The sequence below is a fragment of the Macaca nemestrina genome, chromosome 17 (assembly GCF_043159975.1).
Source record: "Macaca nemestrina isolate mMacNem1 chromosome 17, mMacNem.hap1, whole genome shotgun sequence".
NCBI lineage: Eukaryota > Metazoa > Chordata > Mammalia > Primates > Cercopithecidae > Macaca > Macaca nemestrina.
Window position 1 is genome coordinate 59,966,974 of NC_092141.1, and position 18,129 is coordinate 59,985,102.

An 18,129-nucleotide genomic window follows, 5' to 3' on the forward strand; every position below is an offset into this window, starting at 1 on the left:
GTGAGATATGCCTCTTGCCCTCTCCCCCCCCACCCCCACCGCCATGGGGATGCAGGGTCTCAAGTACTAGACTCTAGGGACCATCTTGAGGGGCTTCCAAGCCTTTAGGACCCCTCCCCAGCTTAGTTAATATATAATACCAAGCCAGCTGCCCTCTCCCCAGTTCTGTTCTGAACTCAGTTCGTCAGAAAAATTGTGTAGGGAGCCCGGGGGATAGATTCACACCTTTGCAGAGGGAGGAGAATGGGGGTCAGGACAACAGAGGCAGAAGCTGGGAAGTGGGATCCGGTGCCCCTCAGTCCCAGAAGTCAGGTACCTTTCTCCAAGTATGAGGCAGGCACCCAGCTGGGCTCATCAGGCCCAAAGCCTGGTGGGGGTGGAGGCAGCCCTAATTCATCTCCATCCAGGGGTGGAGGAGGAGGCAGGTCCAGTGGCAGGGGCAGCTCTTCGTCTTGGGGAAAAAGCAGAAAGGCTGTAAGTGTGGCACAGGAAGCTCCTTCAGTGTGTCAGGGATCTGCTCGAGAGCTGGGCCCCAGAATCCACCCATCTCAGCCAGGCGCGTTGGAAGGCCGAGGTGGGCAGATCACCTGAGGTCAGGAGTTCGAGACCAGCCTGGCCAACATGTGAAACCCCATCTCTACTAAAAATACAAAAATTAGCTGGACATAGTGGCACACGCCTGTAATTCCAGCTACTCAGGAGACTGAGGCAGGAGGATGGCTTAACCCAGGAGGTGGAGGTTGCAGTGAGCTGAGATCTTGCCAATGCACTCCAACCAACCTGGATGACAGAGTGAGACTCCATCTCAAAAAAAAAGAAAATAAAAAGAATGCACCCATCTCATGCAATCTTCCTCCAGCCCTCTCCTGTCCTGGTCCTCCCACGGTGTGCTAGCGCATAGTAAGTGCTCAGTAAACCCTGAAAGATCCAGCACTAGAGGACAGTCAGACTCTACCTCTTATTAGCTGGGTGGCTCTTGGGCAAGTCACTGAACTTCAGCTTCAGTGGCTTCATCTATTAAGGAAGAGTGCTAAGGACCCTCTCGTGATTAAGTTTATTTTGTTTTGTTTTATTTTATTTTTTTGAGAGGGAATCTCGCTCTGTCACCCAGATTGGAGTGCAGTGGGGTGATCTCAGCTCACTGCAGCCTGGAGGCCTCCCGGGTTCAAGTGATCCTCCTGCCTCAGCCTCCTGAGTAGCTGGAATTACAGGCATGCACCACCAGCCAGGCTAATTTTTGTATTTTTAGCCATGTTGGCCAGGTTGGTCTCAAACTCTTGACCTCAAGTGATCTGCCCTCCACAGCCCCCCAAAGTGCTAGGATTACGGCCGTTAGCCACCCCACCTGGCCTTTAGGATTAAGTTTATTATTATTTTTGAGAGGGAGTTTTACTCTTGTTGCCCAGGCTGGAGTGCAATGGCCGGATCTCCACTAGCCGCAACCTCTGCCTACCGGGTTCAAGCGATTCTCCTGCCTCTGCCTCCCAAGTAGCTGGAATTACAGGCATGTGCCATCACGCCCGGCTAATTTTGTATTTTTAGTAGAGCCCGGGTTTCTCCATTTTGGTCGGGCTGGTCTCGAACTCCCGACCTCAGGTAATCCGCCCGCCTTGGCCTCCCAAAGTGCTGAGTTTACAGGCATGAGCCATCGCGCCCGGCCAGGATTAAGTTTAAATAAGAAAATGGACGAGAAGCTTCGAACACAGGGTCTGGTATACAGCAGGCGCTAAGTTATGTTAGTTCACTTCCTCCGCCTCCTTTCGCTCCCGTGCTGCGCTCCATGGAGGAGGCATTCACTGAGGCTGGCTGGGCAGATCCAAAAGAGGTGGGCTGGGGAACGGCAGGAGGCGGAAAAGCGACCCCACGGTTGGGAAGAAGAAGGGGGCGGAGCTCCTTACCCGGTGGGGGTGGGGACAACTCCTCTAGCGGGGGAGGCCGCTGGAACACCTCGACGGCTGCTGGTGGAGGAGGTGGGTCCAAGGAGTTGGGGAGAGGTGGGGCTGGAGGTGCTGCCTGCCCCTTGGGCATGGAGGCCCCACCGACACCTTCGGCGCTGCTGAACACCAGAGAAAGCGGGGCTCGGCCCGGTTGGCGACACGCCTTCCCTAATGCAGCATCCCCAGCTGGCCCCACCCCTCCAATCCTGAACCCAGCCCTGCACGTGTGACCCAGGACTAACTGGGTCCTTTCAAGCCCAGGAGTCACTATGACCACTGGCAGGAGGCCCCTCTCGAAAGCCACCTCCCACCCCTCACCCTTCCACGCAGGCTTGTAGGTCTCACCCTGCCGAGGCCAGGGAAGAGGCGGAGGAGGCGGCGGAGAGTCTGCCGTCTGGTACCACCGGGAGGTGCACTGGCTCGGGAATCCGGGGTGGTCTCCTGGCGGGGGTCGGGGAGTGGGTATTAGGAGGAAGGAGGAAGGCTTCTGGCCAGCAGGGGTCGGGTGTGAGCAGGAAAGGCATGTGGCCGAGGGGGAGGTTTGGCGCCAGGCATCCAGCATGACGGCCTGAGCACCCAGGCGCCAGGGGTGGGTGGCGAGGCTGGGGGAGGAGAGTTTCAGGGTCGCGCGGGGTAGGGCTAGGCTAGTTGGCGAGGCCTCACCCCAATGTGGCGGAGGCGGGTGTGGCAGGGGCCTTGATGCTCTTTCGAGACAGGGTGCCTGTCCTTGACAGCTGCGTGCTGAGGTCCTGCGAGGGAGCGGGAGGTAGGGCTGACATTTGGGGTGAGAGGCCGCTCCCCACCCTCATCCCCAAGAGGAAATGGAGGAGGGGGCGGACGAGAACCGGGAGGGAGAGCCCAGCATGGCCAGTTCCCACTTCCACTTCTCAGGGCCCTCTCCTACACTTCCCCCACGCTACCCCCTTGTCATTGCCTGGGTTCTGGGACTCAATTCTACCAAAGCCGACAGCCACTTCCTCTGCACAGCCACAGCGGATTGAGTGGGCCCGGCACCCCTGTCCCTCCTCCAAACCATCTCAGAGCCCAGGAAGCTGAGGCCCTGGCTTAGTAGTCCCTAACTTTGATTGGGCTGAGGAGGCGGTGGGGAAAGGAGAGGACACATCACACTTAGAAGTGTCCCACCTGTCATTTTCGAAGATTTGTGGAATTGGCTTTGGGGAGTTAGGGCAGAGAGGAGCAGGACCCAGGCCACTTAGAGGGGATGTGCAAATGACAGGGCGCACACCCACATGAAAGAGGGAACTTCTGTTACCAATGGGACTTCCCCAAGGGGTGGGTACAGTGTTACCTCATAGGCTTCACCAGGGGCAAGACGAAAGGGATTTGAGCTGAAGCACAAAGAATATAAGTTGGGCTGGGAGCGGTGGTTCACGCCTGTAATCCCAGCACTTTGGGTGGCTGAGGCAAGCAGATCACCTGAGTTCAGGAGTTCAAAACCAGCCTGGCCAACATGGAGAAACTCCATCTCTACTAAAAATACAAAAAAAAAAAAAAAAAATTAGCCAGGCATGGTGGCAGGCACCTGTAATCCCAGCTACTCGGGAGGCTGAGGCAGGAGAATCACTTGAACCCAGGAGGTGGAGGTTGCAGTGAGCCAAGATCACGCCATTGCAATCCAACCTGGACAACAAGAGTGAAACTCCATCTCAAAAAAAAAAAAAAAAGAATATAAGTTGGACAACAGAGACCTTACTGGTGGGGAGGAGGCCTGGTGGTTGAAGGGGAGAGTGTGGTTTCCCCTTTAAGGGGGGCTGATAAGTTCAGGATATCAAGGGGTTCATTTCAATACAGAAATGTCAAGGTGTGGAGACAGGAATTAAAGACAGGACGGGTGTGAGTGCGTGCCCTCTCCGACCTCGCAGAAGGACGTGGGCTGAGAAGACGCCAGCGCCATGCTCCCCTCTCTTCACCAAGTCCCCTTTGTGTGGCTGCATCCCCGCTTCTTCTCACCAAAGCAGCTGTGGGGTGACTGCTCAGTGCAGTGACCTCAAACCCCCAGACAGAGGAAGTTGCTGTTCTCATGTGGCTGGGAGCCATTCTCATGCACACCCTGACATCCTCCCTTCCCCCTCTTCCCCTTCCCACATGCCCGGTGGCACAGGGGCAGGGCGGGGGGGCGAGGGGTGCTCAGGATCTCACACTCAGCAGATCCTCTGAGGACGGTACAGACCAGTTTTGGAGGGAGGGATTACAAAATCTAGGGAGAGGGAGAAGAGCTCAGAGTGGTGGCTTCAGGGAGTGGGGAAAGAAAGCAGTGGCAAGTTGGGACAAAATGTGCAGGAGAACTGGGGGTCTGGAGGGAAAAGGGCCACAAGGCACGAGAGGGTGGGTTGGAGGGAAAGAAGAGGGTCCCTCTCTCTACCTTGATCCCATGGCCAATGTCGTCCAGGCAGCCAAAGTTGAGGGGTCTCCTGCAGTAGGGCGTGAGAGGGGGTAGGCTCTCTGGGGCGATGACCTTCTGGCCCGGGGGCAGCCGCTGGACAGTGGCTAAGGTGCCGATCTCCCTTCGGGCCACCTTCTCCATGTGCATGTTCACCATCTGCATGACAGGGTTCAAGGTGACAGAGAGGGGTGGTCTGTGTCCAATGCCCTTCCCCCGAAGGAGGAAGAAGATAGAGACTTTGGGCTGGGGGTAGGGACCATGGGAGGCAACGAGGTCTAGAAAAAGAGGGCCCTTCCCCTCCCCCCGCTCCCCCACCAGGCTACATAGCAATTGGGAAAAGTGGCAGGAAAGGATGAAGCCACTTTGGAGCCACTTCCTGGTGGAAAGAGTAAGGGTTATTATTAGCTGAGCAGGAACAGGAGGAAAAGAGAAAACACAACATCCCTGGGGATGCCGGGAAGAGACAAGCACTGGGCTGGCTTGGGAGCAGAGGGGGAAAATATGGAGGTGGCAGAGAATGGTGGCTTGACCAGCTTTGGGGGACAAATAAGTGAACTGACTTCCTCTCAGAATGTTCCATGGAGAAAGCCTACAGTTCGAAAGGGTGGGAACTCTGGTCTGCGGGGGGAGAGGAAAAGGCACACCCCACCCACTGAACATGTGGGTGATGCACAGGCCAGGCTGAATGTGTGGCTGGGTCTGTGCATGTGCTTTATGGGGCAATTCCTCGGTCAAGGATCCAGGAAGGAAGGAGGGTGTGTGCGCTAGAACACTGTGGCAGGGTGGAGGGTGTATACTGTATGGTGCTGGCAGTGCTTCCAGGGCTGAAGATGACCTTGTCAAGCTAGCACCCTGGGTCTAGGATATTTATTAAGGCACTGCTTGTATTTAGATGCAAACAGGGTTCATTTGCTTCTTTCCTGTATATGCCGCTGCTCTGATTGGTAGATATTACTTTCTAATGTCCAGGATAGAATTCCAAGAAAGAAAAAGCTCTGCCTTCGGGGAATTTGTAGCATAGCCACAGAGATAAGGAGGTCCAAAAAGCTTGGAAAGTGCCAACCTTCTGCTGTAGAGTTGGGCATTTGGACATGGGGGAAAGCAGGAAGGAACTTTTTTTTTTTTTTTTTTTTTTTTGAGACGGAGTCTCACGCTGTCGCCCAGGCTGGAGTGCAGTGGCGCGATCTCGGCTCACTGCAAGCTCCGCCTCCCGGGTTCACGCCATTCTCCTGCCTCAGCCTCCCGAGTAGCTGGGACTACAGGCGCCCGCCACCTCGCCCGGCTAAGTTTTTGTATTTTTAGTAGAGACGGGGTTTCACTGTGTCAGCCAGGATGGTCTCGATCTCCTGACCTCGTGATCCGCCCGTCTCGGCCTCCCAAAGTGCTGGGATTACAGGCTTGAGCCACCGCGCCCGGCCCGGAAGGAACTTTTGATGTAGAAAATGTCTGAGTCGGGCTGAAGAGTTGAGGCCTGATGCAAGACGCCTTCCCACGCCCCACACCCCTTACCTGGCCCAGCGTGCTTACACGGGCTTCCACTTGCCGCAGGGCGGCCCCCTGCAGGTCCAACATTCGCAGTGTGTGCCCGGCCAGGTTGCCCACCTGGTAGGCCACACTGGCCAGTGCCTGGGTAGTGAAGGCCATGGTCTCCTCCAGCGCCTTCCGCTTGTCTGTGGCCTGAAATACACACAGCCCTGGCCTAAGGGCCAGCATCTTCCACTGGGTCCTTGGCTGGCTGGGGTGGGATGGGAGAGGATTTCGGGAAAATAGGCGCTGGATTGGGACAGAGCCGCAACCCTTAGATGTTTGCGTTGGCTCTCAGCAGAATTATGTTGTAGCAAGAGGGACTAGCTACAACATCACTTTAAATTCACTTTAAAAAAGTGAATCTGCAGCCTTGGGGAACAGATGCAAAGGGAGGGAAAGATACCCATTCTCAAACAGTCAAGCTGAGGACTGAGTACAGATGATGGTACCACCCTCCTGAAGACTTCAGTAACAGGCTGTCCTTTTAGGGGTTGGAGTGGGGGTGAATAGTAGAAAGGAAAGAGGAAGGCAACACTGGCTAGAGCAGACATTCTATTTTTTTTTTTTTTTTTTTTTTTTTTTTTCTGGAGACAGAGTTTCACTCCTGTTGCCCAGGCTGGAGTGCAGTGGTGCGATCTCGGCTCACCGCAACCTCCGCCTTCCGGGTTCAAACGATTCTCCTGCCTCAGCCACCCAAGTAATTGGGATTGTAAGCAAGCACCACCATGCTCGGCTTATTTTGTATTTTTTTTTTTTTTAGTAGAGACAGGGCTTCTCCACGTTGATCAGGCTGGTGGTCTCAAACTCTCGACCTCAGGTGATTTGCCCGCCTCGGCCTCCCAAAGTGTTGGGATTACAGGCGTGAGCCACCGCACCCAGCCGACATTCTTAAACACAACAAACCATGTCAGGCGCAGTGGCTCACGCCTATAATCCCACTACTTTGGGAGGCCCAGGCAGGCAAATCACTTGAGGTCGGGAGTTCAAGACCAGCCTGGCTACAATGGCAAAACCTCGTCTCTACTAAAAATACAAAAATTAGCCAGGCATGGTGGTGCGTGCCTGTAATCCCAGCTACTCAGGAGGCTGAGGCATAAGAATCACTTGAACCTGCCGGGCGCGGTGGCTCACGCCTGTAATCCCAGCACTTTGGGAGGCCGAGGCGGGTGGATCACAAGGTCAGGAGATCGAGACCACGGTGAAACCCCGTCTCTACTAAAAATACAAAAAATTAGCCGGGCGCGGTTGTGGGCGCCTGTAGTCCCAGCTACTCGGGAGGCTGAGGCAGGAGAATGGCGTGAACCCGGGAGGCGGAGCTTGCAGTGAGCCGAGATCGCGCCACTGCACTCCAGCCTGGGCGACAGAGCAAGACTCCGTCTCAAAAAAAAAAAAAAAAAAAAAAAAAAGAATCACTTGAACCCAGGAGTCAGAGGTTGCAGTGAGCCAAAATCACATCACTTCTCTCCAGCCTGGATGACAGAGTGAGACCCTGTCTCAAAAACAAACCAAAAAAAAGCTTTCCATGTGACTCTTTAGCTCCAGTCTGCAGATTGGTGTTTGGGAACTCAAATAAGGAAACTGAGGCCCAGAACAGAGGGACTTTATTCATTCATTCCCTCTAATAGCTTTCTAATACCCTGAGGATAAAATTCAAGCTTCCAACCGTGGCCTACATATAGCCCCTCCAGGTCTGGCTCCTGCCTTTCTCTTCATCACTCCCCCTCTCCCACTCTCCCCTCCAGCCACATTGGCCATTGGGTTTCTGTTCCTGAACAAGCTGAACTGTTTCTGCCTCGGGGCCTTGGCACATGCTGTACTTATTTTCGGAATCCTTATTAGCAGGCCTCAGTTTCCCAGAAACACCTTCCTTCACCACACTAAGATTTCCCCCAGCCCATGCCTTCACTGCCTCTTTATCATATTTACCTTATTCTCTTTTCTACATGGCATTTAGCACTATCAAACATTATCTATGAATTTTTTTTTTTATTATCTACCCACCCTCCCTTAAATGGAAGTGTCATGAGAGCAGGGAGCTTGTCTGTTTCATCCTGTATCCCATCATGGAATCACACCCAACACGCAGAAGATTCTTCACAAATACGCACTTGTGAGTTAATTAGCAGGTCGAATGGGATCCCAAACATTCTCTGGGCACATTGTCACTGTATTCTAGGCACTGTGCCAGACACTGGCCAGGGTCACACTGCCAGTCAGTGCAGGAGGGGTAAGCAGGCAGTGGCTGAAGGCAAGAAGTTTTTTTGTTTGTTCGTTTGTTTTTTGAGATGGAATTTCGCTCTTGTTGCCCAGGCTGGAGTGCAATGGCACGATCTCAGCTCACTGCAACCTCCGCCTCCCAGGTTCAAGCGATTCTCCTGCCTCAGCCTCGCGAGTAGCTGGGATTACAGGCATGCACCACCACACCCAGCTAATTTTTTGTATTTTTAGTAGAGATGGGGTTTCTCCATGTTGGTCAGGCTGATCTCAAACTCCCGACCTCAGGTGATCTGCCCACCTTGGCCTCCCAAAGTGCTGGGATTATAGGCGTGAGCCACTGTGCCTGGCCAAGAAATTTTTTTTGGTCCCAGATCAGGCAGTGGGGGCTAGGGCAAAACTTCTCTGGTCGTTTGGTTCCCCAGGCAGCTTCCTCATCTCTTGTTGGGTCATGGAGTTGCCATACTCTAGCCTGTACCTTCCTAATGCAGGTAGGGGGCAAGTCCAGGGTGAATCTAGGGTAGGGCCAGTGGGCCAACAGGCAAGGGTACACACTGGGATCCCCTTCCTTGAGCCCTCAGATGCCCCTCAGGGCCTGTCAATGGCGAGCAGACCTACAAACTCTCAGAGCAAGGTCTGAGAGACACTTGGGAGCCTCTAATGGAGCCTGAGCCAGGACCTCCCCGGAAGCCCATGCGGTGGCTCTCTCCTCCCTGTCTGTCTTTTCCAACAGCAGGAAAGAGATGCTCATTTGCATGTTTATTTACATCTCATCAGCGTATGCAACAAAACTTACATCTCCTCAGCATATGTCACCAAGAATCTTGAAAAGGCAAAGAAATCAACCCAGGATATTAAAACCAGACAGGATAGCAGGTCTTGATTTAGTTCAGGACCTTCCTTTACCAAATGAGGAAACAGGCCCAGAACTGAGCAGTGACTACTCCTCCATCTCCACCCAGATTTCTTAGCTTGCCTGCCTTCTCCTGTACAGTTTCCTCCCCAAGCTGACATGTGGAATTGTTGGCCCAAACAGGAAAAGTGTCTGCTTGGGCCCAGCTCTGGGCACCTGGAGCCTGAACACCTACTGACCCCTGGCTTTGCTCCTGGCCCAAAGTTAGGTCTGCGGGGACAAGCATCTGAGATCCATCTCTGCGGCTGAGTGCTTGTTCGTCATGCAAATTACCCTGTCTGTAAAGTCAGTCAACCCTGGCGGAGAACTCTGCAGGTGACCCTGGTCTGCCTTCCCTAATTCCCCATGGGTTTCCTAGCATCTGGGTGGTGTGGGGAGAGAGGGGCTGCAGATGGGGATGGAGGGTAGGGGAATCAGGCCTTAGGTAACAGCAGTTCTGAGATCCATAAACTTCCTAGGCATTTGCCTAGACAAAGATCCTCAGAAAGGCCAGGAAAGGTAACAGGTTGTGTGTTCTAGTAGTTATTGTTCTGCATGAAAGAAGCAGGAATCCAAGGATTCCAAGTTGGGTCAAGGCTTCTCACGCCATGTATTTTTGCAAGGACAGCTTCTCCTCCTTAGAACTGATTCTTATTATCCATCTTTCCAATGAATGATAATGATGATGATAGTCATGGTAAGAGCTGCCATTTATCCTGCTCTTCTGAAGGGGCTGGCACTAGGCTAAATGCTTTGATACATTTTTATATTGAACCCATGGAGCCACCCCTGAAGGCAGGCATGAGAATCAGAGGAGGAACTTGCCACAGTTCCTGTAGTTGGTAGGTGGCAGAGCTGGAAACTGGACTTAGGTCTTTGTGACCCCAAATTGTGTGTGAACACTGTGTGTGCAAATGAGAGCCCTGCGGAAGCTCTTTGAGGTGTGCAGAAGTTATGGAAGGAATGGAAAGGACTGCTTGGATCCTTGTCCGTAGAGGGAACATGCCCTTCTGTGCTAGGAGGATGCGCTGGTTTGCAAGCCTCATTCTGTCTCATCTGCAGGTGGTCATTCAACAACTACACAGACCGAAATGATACCCAGAGTAGCATTTTCAGTTAGTGGCATAGGGAGTGGGCTCTGGAATCAGATTTCTGGGTTTGAATTCAGGCTCTGACACTAGCTAGGAGACCTCTGGGAAAGTGACTTAACCTTTCCAAACCTCAGCTTCCTCATTGTGAAGTGAGAATGGGACTCGCCTCACTGGACTTCAGATGAGGATGAAGGGAGGCCATGCTGGTGACATGCCTGGCCCAAGGGAAGGGTCCAGAGAGTTTTAACTGCTGTCATCACTGACTCTCTTTAATCTGCCATTTCCCATGAGCACTTGTTCCTCATTTATTTCTTTTTTCAACATTCTTACTATGCTACGAGGTCTCTATGCCTGTTCTCATAGTTCGGTTAGTACAGGTTAGAAAAATAAAGTTTTGCCCAAGGGGTAACAAGGTTAGCCTGCAGCTCTTCAGGGAGCAGAGGAAACCGGGTACAGAGAGTGCAAATAAACTGTCGTAAAGTCACATAGTGTGTAGGGAGGCAGAAAGATGGAGAGGAAAGGGCTTGGCGTCAGGAGTCAGGTAAGCCCAAATGTGGTGGCTTACGCCTGTAATCCCAGAACTTTGGGAGACCAAGGTGGGCAGATCACTTGAGGCCAGGAGTTCAAGACCAGCCTGGGCTACATATGGAGACCCTGTCTTTACAAAATAAAATAAAAAAAATTAGCCAGGCATGGTGGCATGCGCCTGTAGTCCCAGCTACTCAGAAGGCTGAGGTGGGAGGATTGCTTGAGCCTAGGAGTTCAAGGCTGCAGTGAAGCTATGTGAGCTACGATCATGCCACAGCACTCCAGCCTGAGCGACAGAGGAGACCCTGTCTCAAAAAAAGAAAAAAAAAAAAAAAAAGACTGGCCGGGCATGGTGGCTCACTCCTATAATCCCAGAACTTTGGGAGGCCGAGGCAGGTGGATCACCTGAGGTGTCAGGAGTTCGAGACCAGACTGACCAACATGGCAAAACCCTGTCTCTACTAAAAATATAAAATTAGCCAGGCATGGTGGTACATGCCTGTAATTCCAGCTACTCAGGAGGCTGAGGCAGGAGAATCTCTTGAACCCGGAAGGTGGAGGTTATAGTGAGTCGAGATCGAGCCATTGCACTCCAGCCTGGGCAACAAGAGCAAAAATATGGGAATGCCTGGCTCTGCTGTTTGGAGCTGTGCGGCCTTGGACAAGTCACCTCACCTCCCTGAGCTACTGTTTCCACATGTGTAAAATAGGAATTATAATACGTATCTCACAAGGTAGTTGTACAGATTAATGAAATAACAGAAGTGATTTCCATCATGGCTAAGTTGCCTTGCCTCTCCTCCCTGAATCCAGGAATCTATACTCTCAGCCCCAGGACAACCACACAATTTAAAAACTGTTCTACAATGCTACCTCCTTATCTTTTGCTAGTAGCCTGCTCCCAGCAGTCATGTGGGCCATCCCCCTCCCTCTGCATGAGATCCCCTCTCTTTAGCCCAGCCTACTCTGCCTTATCCCCACTCTCCCAAACTCAGGGTCCATCTCAGGTTCACTGTGCTGTTTGGGAAGTTCTTCTGAAGCGTCACCCAGAGCTGGCCTGGAAATAGAATGATCGCCAGCATCTGTGTGAGGACGGAGGCTTTGGGTCTCTGGATCGACCTGGGGGACTCAGAAGGATGAACCTGCAGTGACATCTGAGAACAGGATGGAATCGCACTGTCTGTCCCAGACATCTCTGAGGCGAGACAGAAAGGGCACAGTGGGGGCTTGGGTAGTATGGGGTCAGAGTTAAGTATTGGGGTCTGGGATGAAGCTGAAGTCTGGAGTGGGAGGATTTCTCAGCCAAGGCCCAAGACAAGCACTGTCAGGATGGCTCCCAGGGCCCCACTTGGGGCTGGGCTCAGGGTCCGCCCTCCAGGGGCTGGGGTGTCAGTCCTCCGCCCGCTCTACCTACCTGCACATAGTTGTCCTCGCAGTAGTCAGCAACCCGCAGCAGGGCACTGTGGTTGCCCCTCAGAGCCTCCCGGCCCGTGGGGATCTCAAACTCCTGCAGCTGCTGTAGCTCCGCCATCACCCCCAGCCTCTGTCTGGCTCCCCAGGGAGCCCGCTCGTTTTGAGTCTCACCCTGCCCTTGATTGGTTGTTCTGCCTTCCCTCCCTCTTACTGCTTTTGGTTTCCTCTGCGTGAGACCCAAACCTGCTTGCAAAGGGCAGGCATGCTCATTCCGGGACAAGAGGAAGTCAGTCCTGCTCCCCGAGCCTGTGCCTCTCTGTCCCCTGCCCAGAGGAAGGGGGAAGCCAGGGGCCCATTTGGGGGCCCAGCCCCCAATCCCACCCAGCAGAGGAAGCCAAGGTCGGGGCAGCTGTGATTGCTCCCTGGTCCTGGAGAGGAAACTGGTCGGTGGGGGGATGGGGTGGGAGACTGGGGAGGAAGGGGGCTGGCCTGCTATAGGGGGTGGAGGTGGATTTTCCACTCATGGAAGGCGGGAGGAAAGGGCAGAGGGTGGGGGCTTCCTTGGGAAGCTCGGGGATGAGTCACCAAGGGACAGGGGAGTGGAGGGTGGATAGGATATGGAGACTGGTCATACCAGAGAGGACTGTGGGACGGCAGCACAGCAAAAATAGAAAACAGCCGATGTGGCAGCAAGAGGGGTCAGGGTTGGACACCAGGAAGACATGACCAGAGAGGTCCCAGAGGGGTGTTAGTAAGCCTGCGAAGGGTAGTGTGTGATGAAGATCTGCCCTACATGCTCTGTGCTCATGAAGGCAGGACGAGATGAAATTGACCAAGTGTAATGTGAGGAACTCAGATTAGACAACAGGAAGGACTTGGATTTGAGAAGCACCAGGTTCAAATTCCAGATCAATTTGTTGGTTTTAGGAAGCAGCGGTGGACAGAGCACTGAGCCTGCCTAGGAGGTATGGGCTGTAGTTCATGCATTAACAGGACAGTTGGACCAGACGACCTCCAGGATCCTGTCCTGATTTCAAACTCTTAGAGCTCCCAGCTGAGAGTTGGACTGGGTCCTGGAGCAGGGAAGTTAGGATGGACCGCGGGCCTCCTCTCTGCCCCTCCTACCACCAAGCCTGTCATCCTAGAGACAGGAGAGTAAGAGGACCTCCCACCGACCATATTGGTCCCTTAACTTTTGCTCCTTCAGCGGGTCCCTTGTCATTGGATGGGTGTCAGCCAGAGCAGGAGCTCAATGTCTGTTAAATGGCATAGCCCTTGGGTGGTCCTTGGGGGAGAGCAAGAAAAAAACAGAATGTGGGTCCTGTGCTCAGGAACCCACATTCAGGACTCAGAGGGAGGTGTGGCAGCAAAGAAGCTTGAACAGAGGCATTAGAGGTGGCCATGCCCCAAGTACTAAGTGGCACAGCATGGTGAGCAAGTACATATTTATTGAATGAGTGGATGAAGAGTGAGCTAGCAGAACTTCGTAAGGTGAAACAGTGGGGATCCAATGGGCGCACAAGGCACCTTGGTTAGGGAGGTTAGGGGCCGGTCTAGGACTTGCCGCAGGAGGAAGGACAGCCTCAGAGCATGCTCAGAGGTGGGAAGGGAAGGAGGAGAAAGCAAGCAAAAGGGGGCAGGCGGGGCTGTGAGGTGGAGGTGGGGAAATAGAAGCGCTGCAGGCTCTAAGCTAGTGAGGTCACCAAAAGAGTGAGGCTAACACAGGGCAAGGTGGTGAAAAGGTGGCTTCTGTTTTCAAGTTTGTTTTTGTGGGGAGGATGTCTGTCTCTCTGCGGCAGTGAGGGCTTGAAGGCTCAGGCGGGTGATGGGCTTAGAACTTTGAGCCTATGATCAGCTTAGGCATTAGAGATTTTGGTTTCCAGGCCATCTGCTTTATCTGAAGATTTTCAGCTGATGAAGAACTAGGAGGCTCAAACACTATCTTACCTGAGTCCAGGACAAGTGACTTGGAAAGTGTGTTCTTCTGTGGCAGGTGAGAGGTGCTGAGGTTGCACTGGGCTGGGATCTACCCTTAGTATCACTGGGGCTAGGCACCAGGCAGGCCTTCCTGATAACCCTGCAGTGATAATAATAACAATAGCATTATTAGTGATAATAAGTGTATTAAGTGTTCATTATGTGCCAGGTAGTATATTATAATATTTTATAGACATTATTTTCTTAGTACCCACAATAATTGCATGTGGTAGGTTTTTTTAATATCCATCTGCAGCTGGGGAAATACTCAAAGAAGTTGAGTGACTTCCCTAAGGCCACACTAAGGAAGCAGTAAGGAAGCAGCAGAGCTGGGATCAGAGTTGGAGTCTGGCAAGCTCCAGACCCCCTTGTCTCTCTTTTTTTTTTTTTTTTTTTGAGACGGAGTCTCACTCTTGTTGCCTAAGCTGGAGTGCAGTGGTGTGATCTCGGCTCACTGCAACCTCCGTCTTCTGGGTTCAAGCAATTCTCCTGCCTCAGCCTCCTGAGTAGCTGGGATTACAGGTGCCCGCCACCACGCTTGCCTATTTGTTGTGTTTTTAGTAGAGATGGGGTTTCACCATGTTGGCGAGGCTGGTCTCAAACCTTCGACCTCAGGTGATCTGCCTGTCCTCCCAAAGTGCTGGGATTACAGGCACGAGACACTGCACCCGGGATCTTTTTTTATTTTTTGAGACAGTTGCACTCTGTCACCCAGGCTGGAGTGCAGTGGCATGATCTCAGCTCACTGCAACCTTCGCCTCCTGGGTTCAAGCGATTCTCGTACCTCAGACTTCTGAGTAGCTGCGATTACAGGCACTCACCACCAACCCTGGCTAATTTTTCTATCTTTTGTAGAGACGAGGTTTCGCCATGTTGGCCAGGCTGATCTTGAACTCCTGGGCTCAAGCGATCCTCCCACCTCGGCCTCCCAAAGTGCTGGAATTATAGGGGTGAGCCACCATGCCTGGCCAAGACCCCCTTCTCTTGAACATTATTGTATACTCTCCCGTGCTGGACTTGTAGAGAAAGAGGAAAACTCTGAGTCACTATATGAAACAATAATATTGCTTCCCAGATCTTCCTCTCCGAAAGAAACTCCTTCTTCTTTCTTCTCTGTTTCCTCTGTAGACAGACAGACAGATGGCTCTGTAGACAGATAATCCAGATTTCCTCCGTAGACAGTCAATCCAAAGGCAAAAATTGTCCCTTTCCCATCAGACTGGGAGTTTCCTCCCCTCCTGAGCCCAGGCTCTCGAAGAGGCAGGGCGTGCAAGGATGGAGTGAATATCTGTTGAATGATGAGGGGCCTGAACTGAGGGATATGGCAGGGGAGATGCTAGAAGTTGAGGTGTGGAGGGAGCTGGGAGAGCTGATGAGATTTATGATCCTGGCTGCTGAATCCTTTCCAGGATCAGGTCTGTCTAGGGCAGGATGGCCCAGGATCTCAGCGAGAAGGATCTGTTGAAGATGGAGGTGGAGCAGCTAAAGAAGGAAGTGAAAAACACAAGAATTCCGGTGAGCCTCCTCGCCCCATCCCTGCTCTTCCCTTCCTGTTCCTGATGAGCCCCAGGAAGGAGGAAGTGACCAGAAAGGGTGGTGGGACTATTCCAGGGCCGCAGAAGCAGCAGGAGGTACCTCTGGGATGGGATAGGATGCAGAGAAAGGCTGGGGTTGACTCTGTGAAGGTGCCAGCCTCCCTCAGCACAAGAGAGAGCCTCAGGGCCTTGGAGAGCTCAGTGTGTCCAGCCCTGCATCTGGGCTGGCTCTGGCCAAGCAGTCCATGAAGGTCAGGGTCAGTGTTATGGGTCAGATCGAGGAACTCACACCCCCGAACATCTGTCTGTCCCCTGTGTCTTTCTCCTCTTTGGCCTCTGTCTCTGCCCTGCCCAGAAGCCTGTTTTACCAGCACTGACCAAATCATGGATCCAGAGAAAGTAGCAAGGACCTAAAACATTTTTTGTATTCTCACAGATTTCCAAAGCGGGAAAGGAAATCAAGGAGTATGTGGAGGCCCAAGCAGGAAACGACCCTTTTCTCAAAGGGATCCCTGAGGACAAGAATCCCTTCAAAGAGAAAGGCGGCTGTCTGATAAGCTGATGGCACGGAGCCCCGCCCTGAGTGTCTGTCCCTCTTCAGCCAAGCCCAAGTCTCCTAGACCCCCAGTGAGCCAATGAAGTGTCACCTTCTCTTCATCACAGAATGAGTAAAGATCCCTGAACAAATGCATTGTGAACCCATTCCCCACTCCCACTTTCCACTCTTTTCTCCCATTATTTCCTCCATCTGCTGGGTCTCTGCTGACTTTGCTGGAACACTCTGAGGACAGTGTGGCTGGCCAAGCAGTTGGCCCCAGGGGTGGTGGGGTGTGAGGAGCCTGCGATACCATGAGACCCCAGAGGGCAGTCCTTAGGAAGCATTTACACCACCTTAGAACCCCTCCGTCTTTTCCCTCCACTCTCTTCCTAGGAAAAAAGCATTTCCACGCCAGATTAGTTTGGGTTGGGGGCGGTCCTGTCCCCCCATATCATGTCCTACCCTGTGATCCTGTTCCTAGTCATTTAGATCACCCCAGATGGCCTGATGACAACAGGAGTTTGTGAAGTTATGATTTCATGACTTATTTAATATTGTCGAGTAGTCTGTTAGTGCTGGGCACTATGGATGGAAGAGTGAGCAAGACGAACATGGCTCCTATTTTCATGGAATTTGGTGGAGAAGACATGAAACAATTTACAATTAAGTCCATAAATGCTACAATGGGGAGAGTCAAGGGCCGTGTAGGAACACACAGCAGAAAGACATTCAGGGCAATGAGCAATGTCAATGTAAATGCTGTCGAGGGGCGCAGAATGGGGGCTGGAAAAGCATGAGGCTAGAGAAGGAGATTGGGGTCAAGTCTTGAAGGACCTTTTGGTGAACTCAGTTAGGAACTTTGTTCTTCATCCTAAGGGCAATAGGAAGCCTAGGAAGGTATTTAAGCAGATTCTGGTTAGCAGAAGGGAGGCTGGATCCTGCTAAGGACTGGGAATGTAGTGATGGATGAGACCAATTCCTGGGCCTTGCCGGCATGGAAAGGACTGAAGGAGCTGCAGACAAACCAGCACTCATGATACAATGAGCTCAGTGCAACATCAGAGAGGTCTGCGAGGGATATGATGGAATCCCATAGGAGGGCTACCTAATCTTGCTGAAGAGGTGCGTTGAGTCCTTGGAAGAAAGACAGGAAAGGCCTTTAGAAGGAGGTGATATCTCGAGCTGAGTTCTAAAGGGTTAAGTTGTCAATGGGTGGATGGATGGCACTTCTGGTGGGCCAGTATAAACAGAGGCATGATATGAGAAAGGACCATGGTTTGAATGGGAGCACCAATCAGGTTGGAGTGGGGATGTCAAGAGGTCTAGATCCTTAGGATCTGTGCTAGAGAGGGCTTGGAGGTGACTAGTGGGGTCTGGCTTGCTGAACTAAACAAACTTATTTGCTGGGAGTGACTTGGTAATGTTAGAAGGAAATTTGCTTTTCTGGTAGGGAGGGTGACAAAGTCTTTCTCTGTCGCCCAGGTTGGAGTGCAGGGGCACAATCATGGCTCACTGCAGCCTCTGCCTCCTGGGCTCAAGCAATCCTCCCACCCCAGCCCCCCACGTAGCTGGGACTACAGGTGTGTGCCACCACGCTTGGCTAATTTTTAAATTTTTTTGTAGCGACAGGGTCTCACTATATTGCACAGGCTGATCTTGAACTCCTGGCCTCAAGCAATCCTCCTGCCTTGGTCTCCCAAAGTGCTGAGATTATAGGCATGAGCTACCAAGCCTGGCTGGAAATTTGCTCTTGACAAGATTGAACAGGGAAAGAGTGAAGGCAGAGAGGCAATTAAGGAGGTGATTGTTCCATCAGGGGTAAAGTGAGGAAGACCTGAATTAGGGCAGTGGCTGTAAGTCTTGGGGGCAGTAGGTAAGTTGATGAGTTCTTTGGGAAATAAAGTTTTCAGATCTTGACATTTCTTTGAGTTGTGAGTGAAGGAGAATGAGTTGTCAAGGATAGCATCCAAGTTTCTGGCTTGTAGGGTTTACTAGATAGAAATGAAAGCAAGTCTCTGAAAATAAACCTAATCTAATAGTCATCCTACATACTACAGCCACAGCCTCCCTTCC

General features: G+C 52.4%; 2 protein-coding genes across 8 annotated transcripts in view; one reads left to right on the plus strand and one right to left on the minus strand.

Annotated features, from left to right (window-relative positions):
* Window positions 1–18,129, minus strand: part of LOC105472340 (ABI family member 3) — a 35,386-nt gene that overhangs the window by 6,512 nt on the left and 10,745 nt on the right. The window contains exons 1-7 of one of the 5 annotated variants that reach the window (XR_011615775.1): window positions 12,008–12,243; window positions 5,851–6,018; window positions 4,321–4,497; window positions 2,601–2,686; window positions 2,283–2,378; window positions 1,899–2,056; window positions 317–451 (exon numbers count right to left, since the gene is read on the minus strand). Coding sequence is in view for 4 of the 5 variants with exons in the window: in XM_011725494.3 (XP_011723796.2) it covers window positions 317–451; window positions 1,899–2,056; window positions 2,283–2,378; window positions 2,601–2,686; window positions 4,321–4,497; window positions 5,851–6,018; window positions 12,008–12,124 (937 nt within the window). In the remaining variant the exon portion in view is untranslated. Of the gene's footprint in view, window positions 1–316; window positions 452–1,898; window positions 2,057–2,282; window positions 2,379–2,600; window positions 2,687–4,320; window positions 4,498–5,850; window positions 6,019–12,007; window positions 12,278–13,953; window positions 14,084–18,129 lie in introns of those variants that run through there. The other 4 variants (XM_071082984.1, XM_011725494.3, XM_071082983.1 and 1 more) reach the window with 4 other exon arrangements.
* Window positions 12,253–16,591, plus strand: LOC105472342 (G protein subunit gamma transducin 2). Of its 3 annotated transcripts, none has more exons than XM_011725497.2 (4): window positions 12,253–12,405; window positions 13,890–13,999; window positions 15,393–15,498; window positions 15,955–16,591. In XM_011725497.2, the coding sequence occupies exons 3-4, from the start codon at window positions 15,415–15,417 to the stop codon at window positions 16,078–16,080; spliced, it is 210 nt and encodes a 69-aa protein (XP_011723799.1). In that variant the 5' UTR covers window positions 12,253–12,405; window positions 13,890–13,999; window positions 15,393–15,414; the 3' UTR covers window positions 16,081–16,591. The 3 variants fall into 3 exon arrangements, with proteins under 3 accessions (XP_011723799.1, XP_011723798.1, XP_011723800.1); XM_011725496.2 differs by having other exon boundaries at window positions 12,255–12,449; XM_011725498.3 differs by lacking the exon at window positions 12,253–12,405 and adding an exon at window positions 13,613–13,748.

Coding starts and splice junctions, on each gene's coding strand:
- LOC105472342 (XM_011725497.2), top strand. CDS start 15,415: ATGGCCCAGGATCTCAGCGAGAAGGATCTGTTGAAGATGGAGGTGGAG. Junction 15,499..15,954: donor TGAAAAACACAAGAATTCCG/GTGAGCCTCCTC, acceptor GTATTCTCACAG/ATTTCCAAAGCGGGAAAGGA.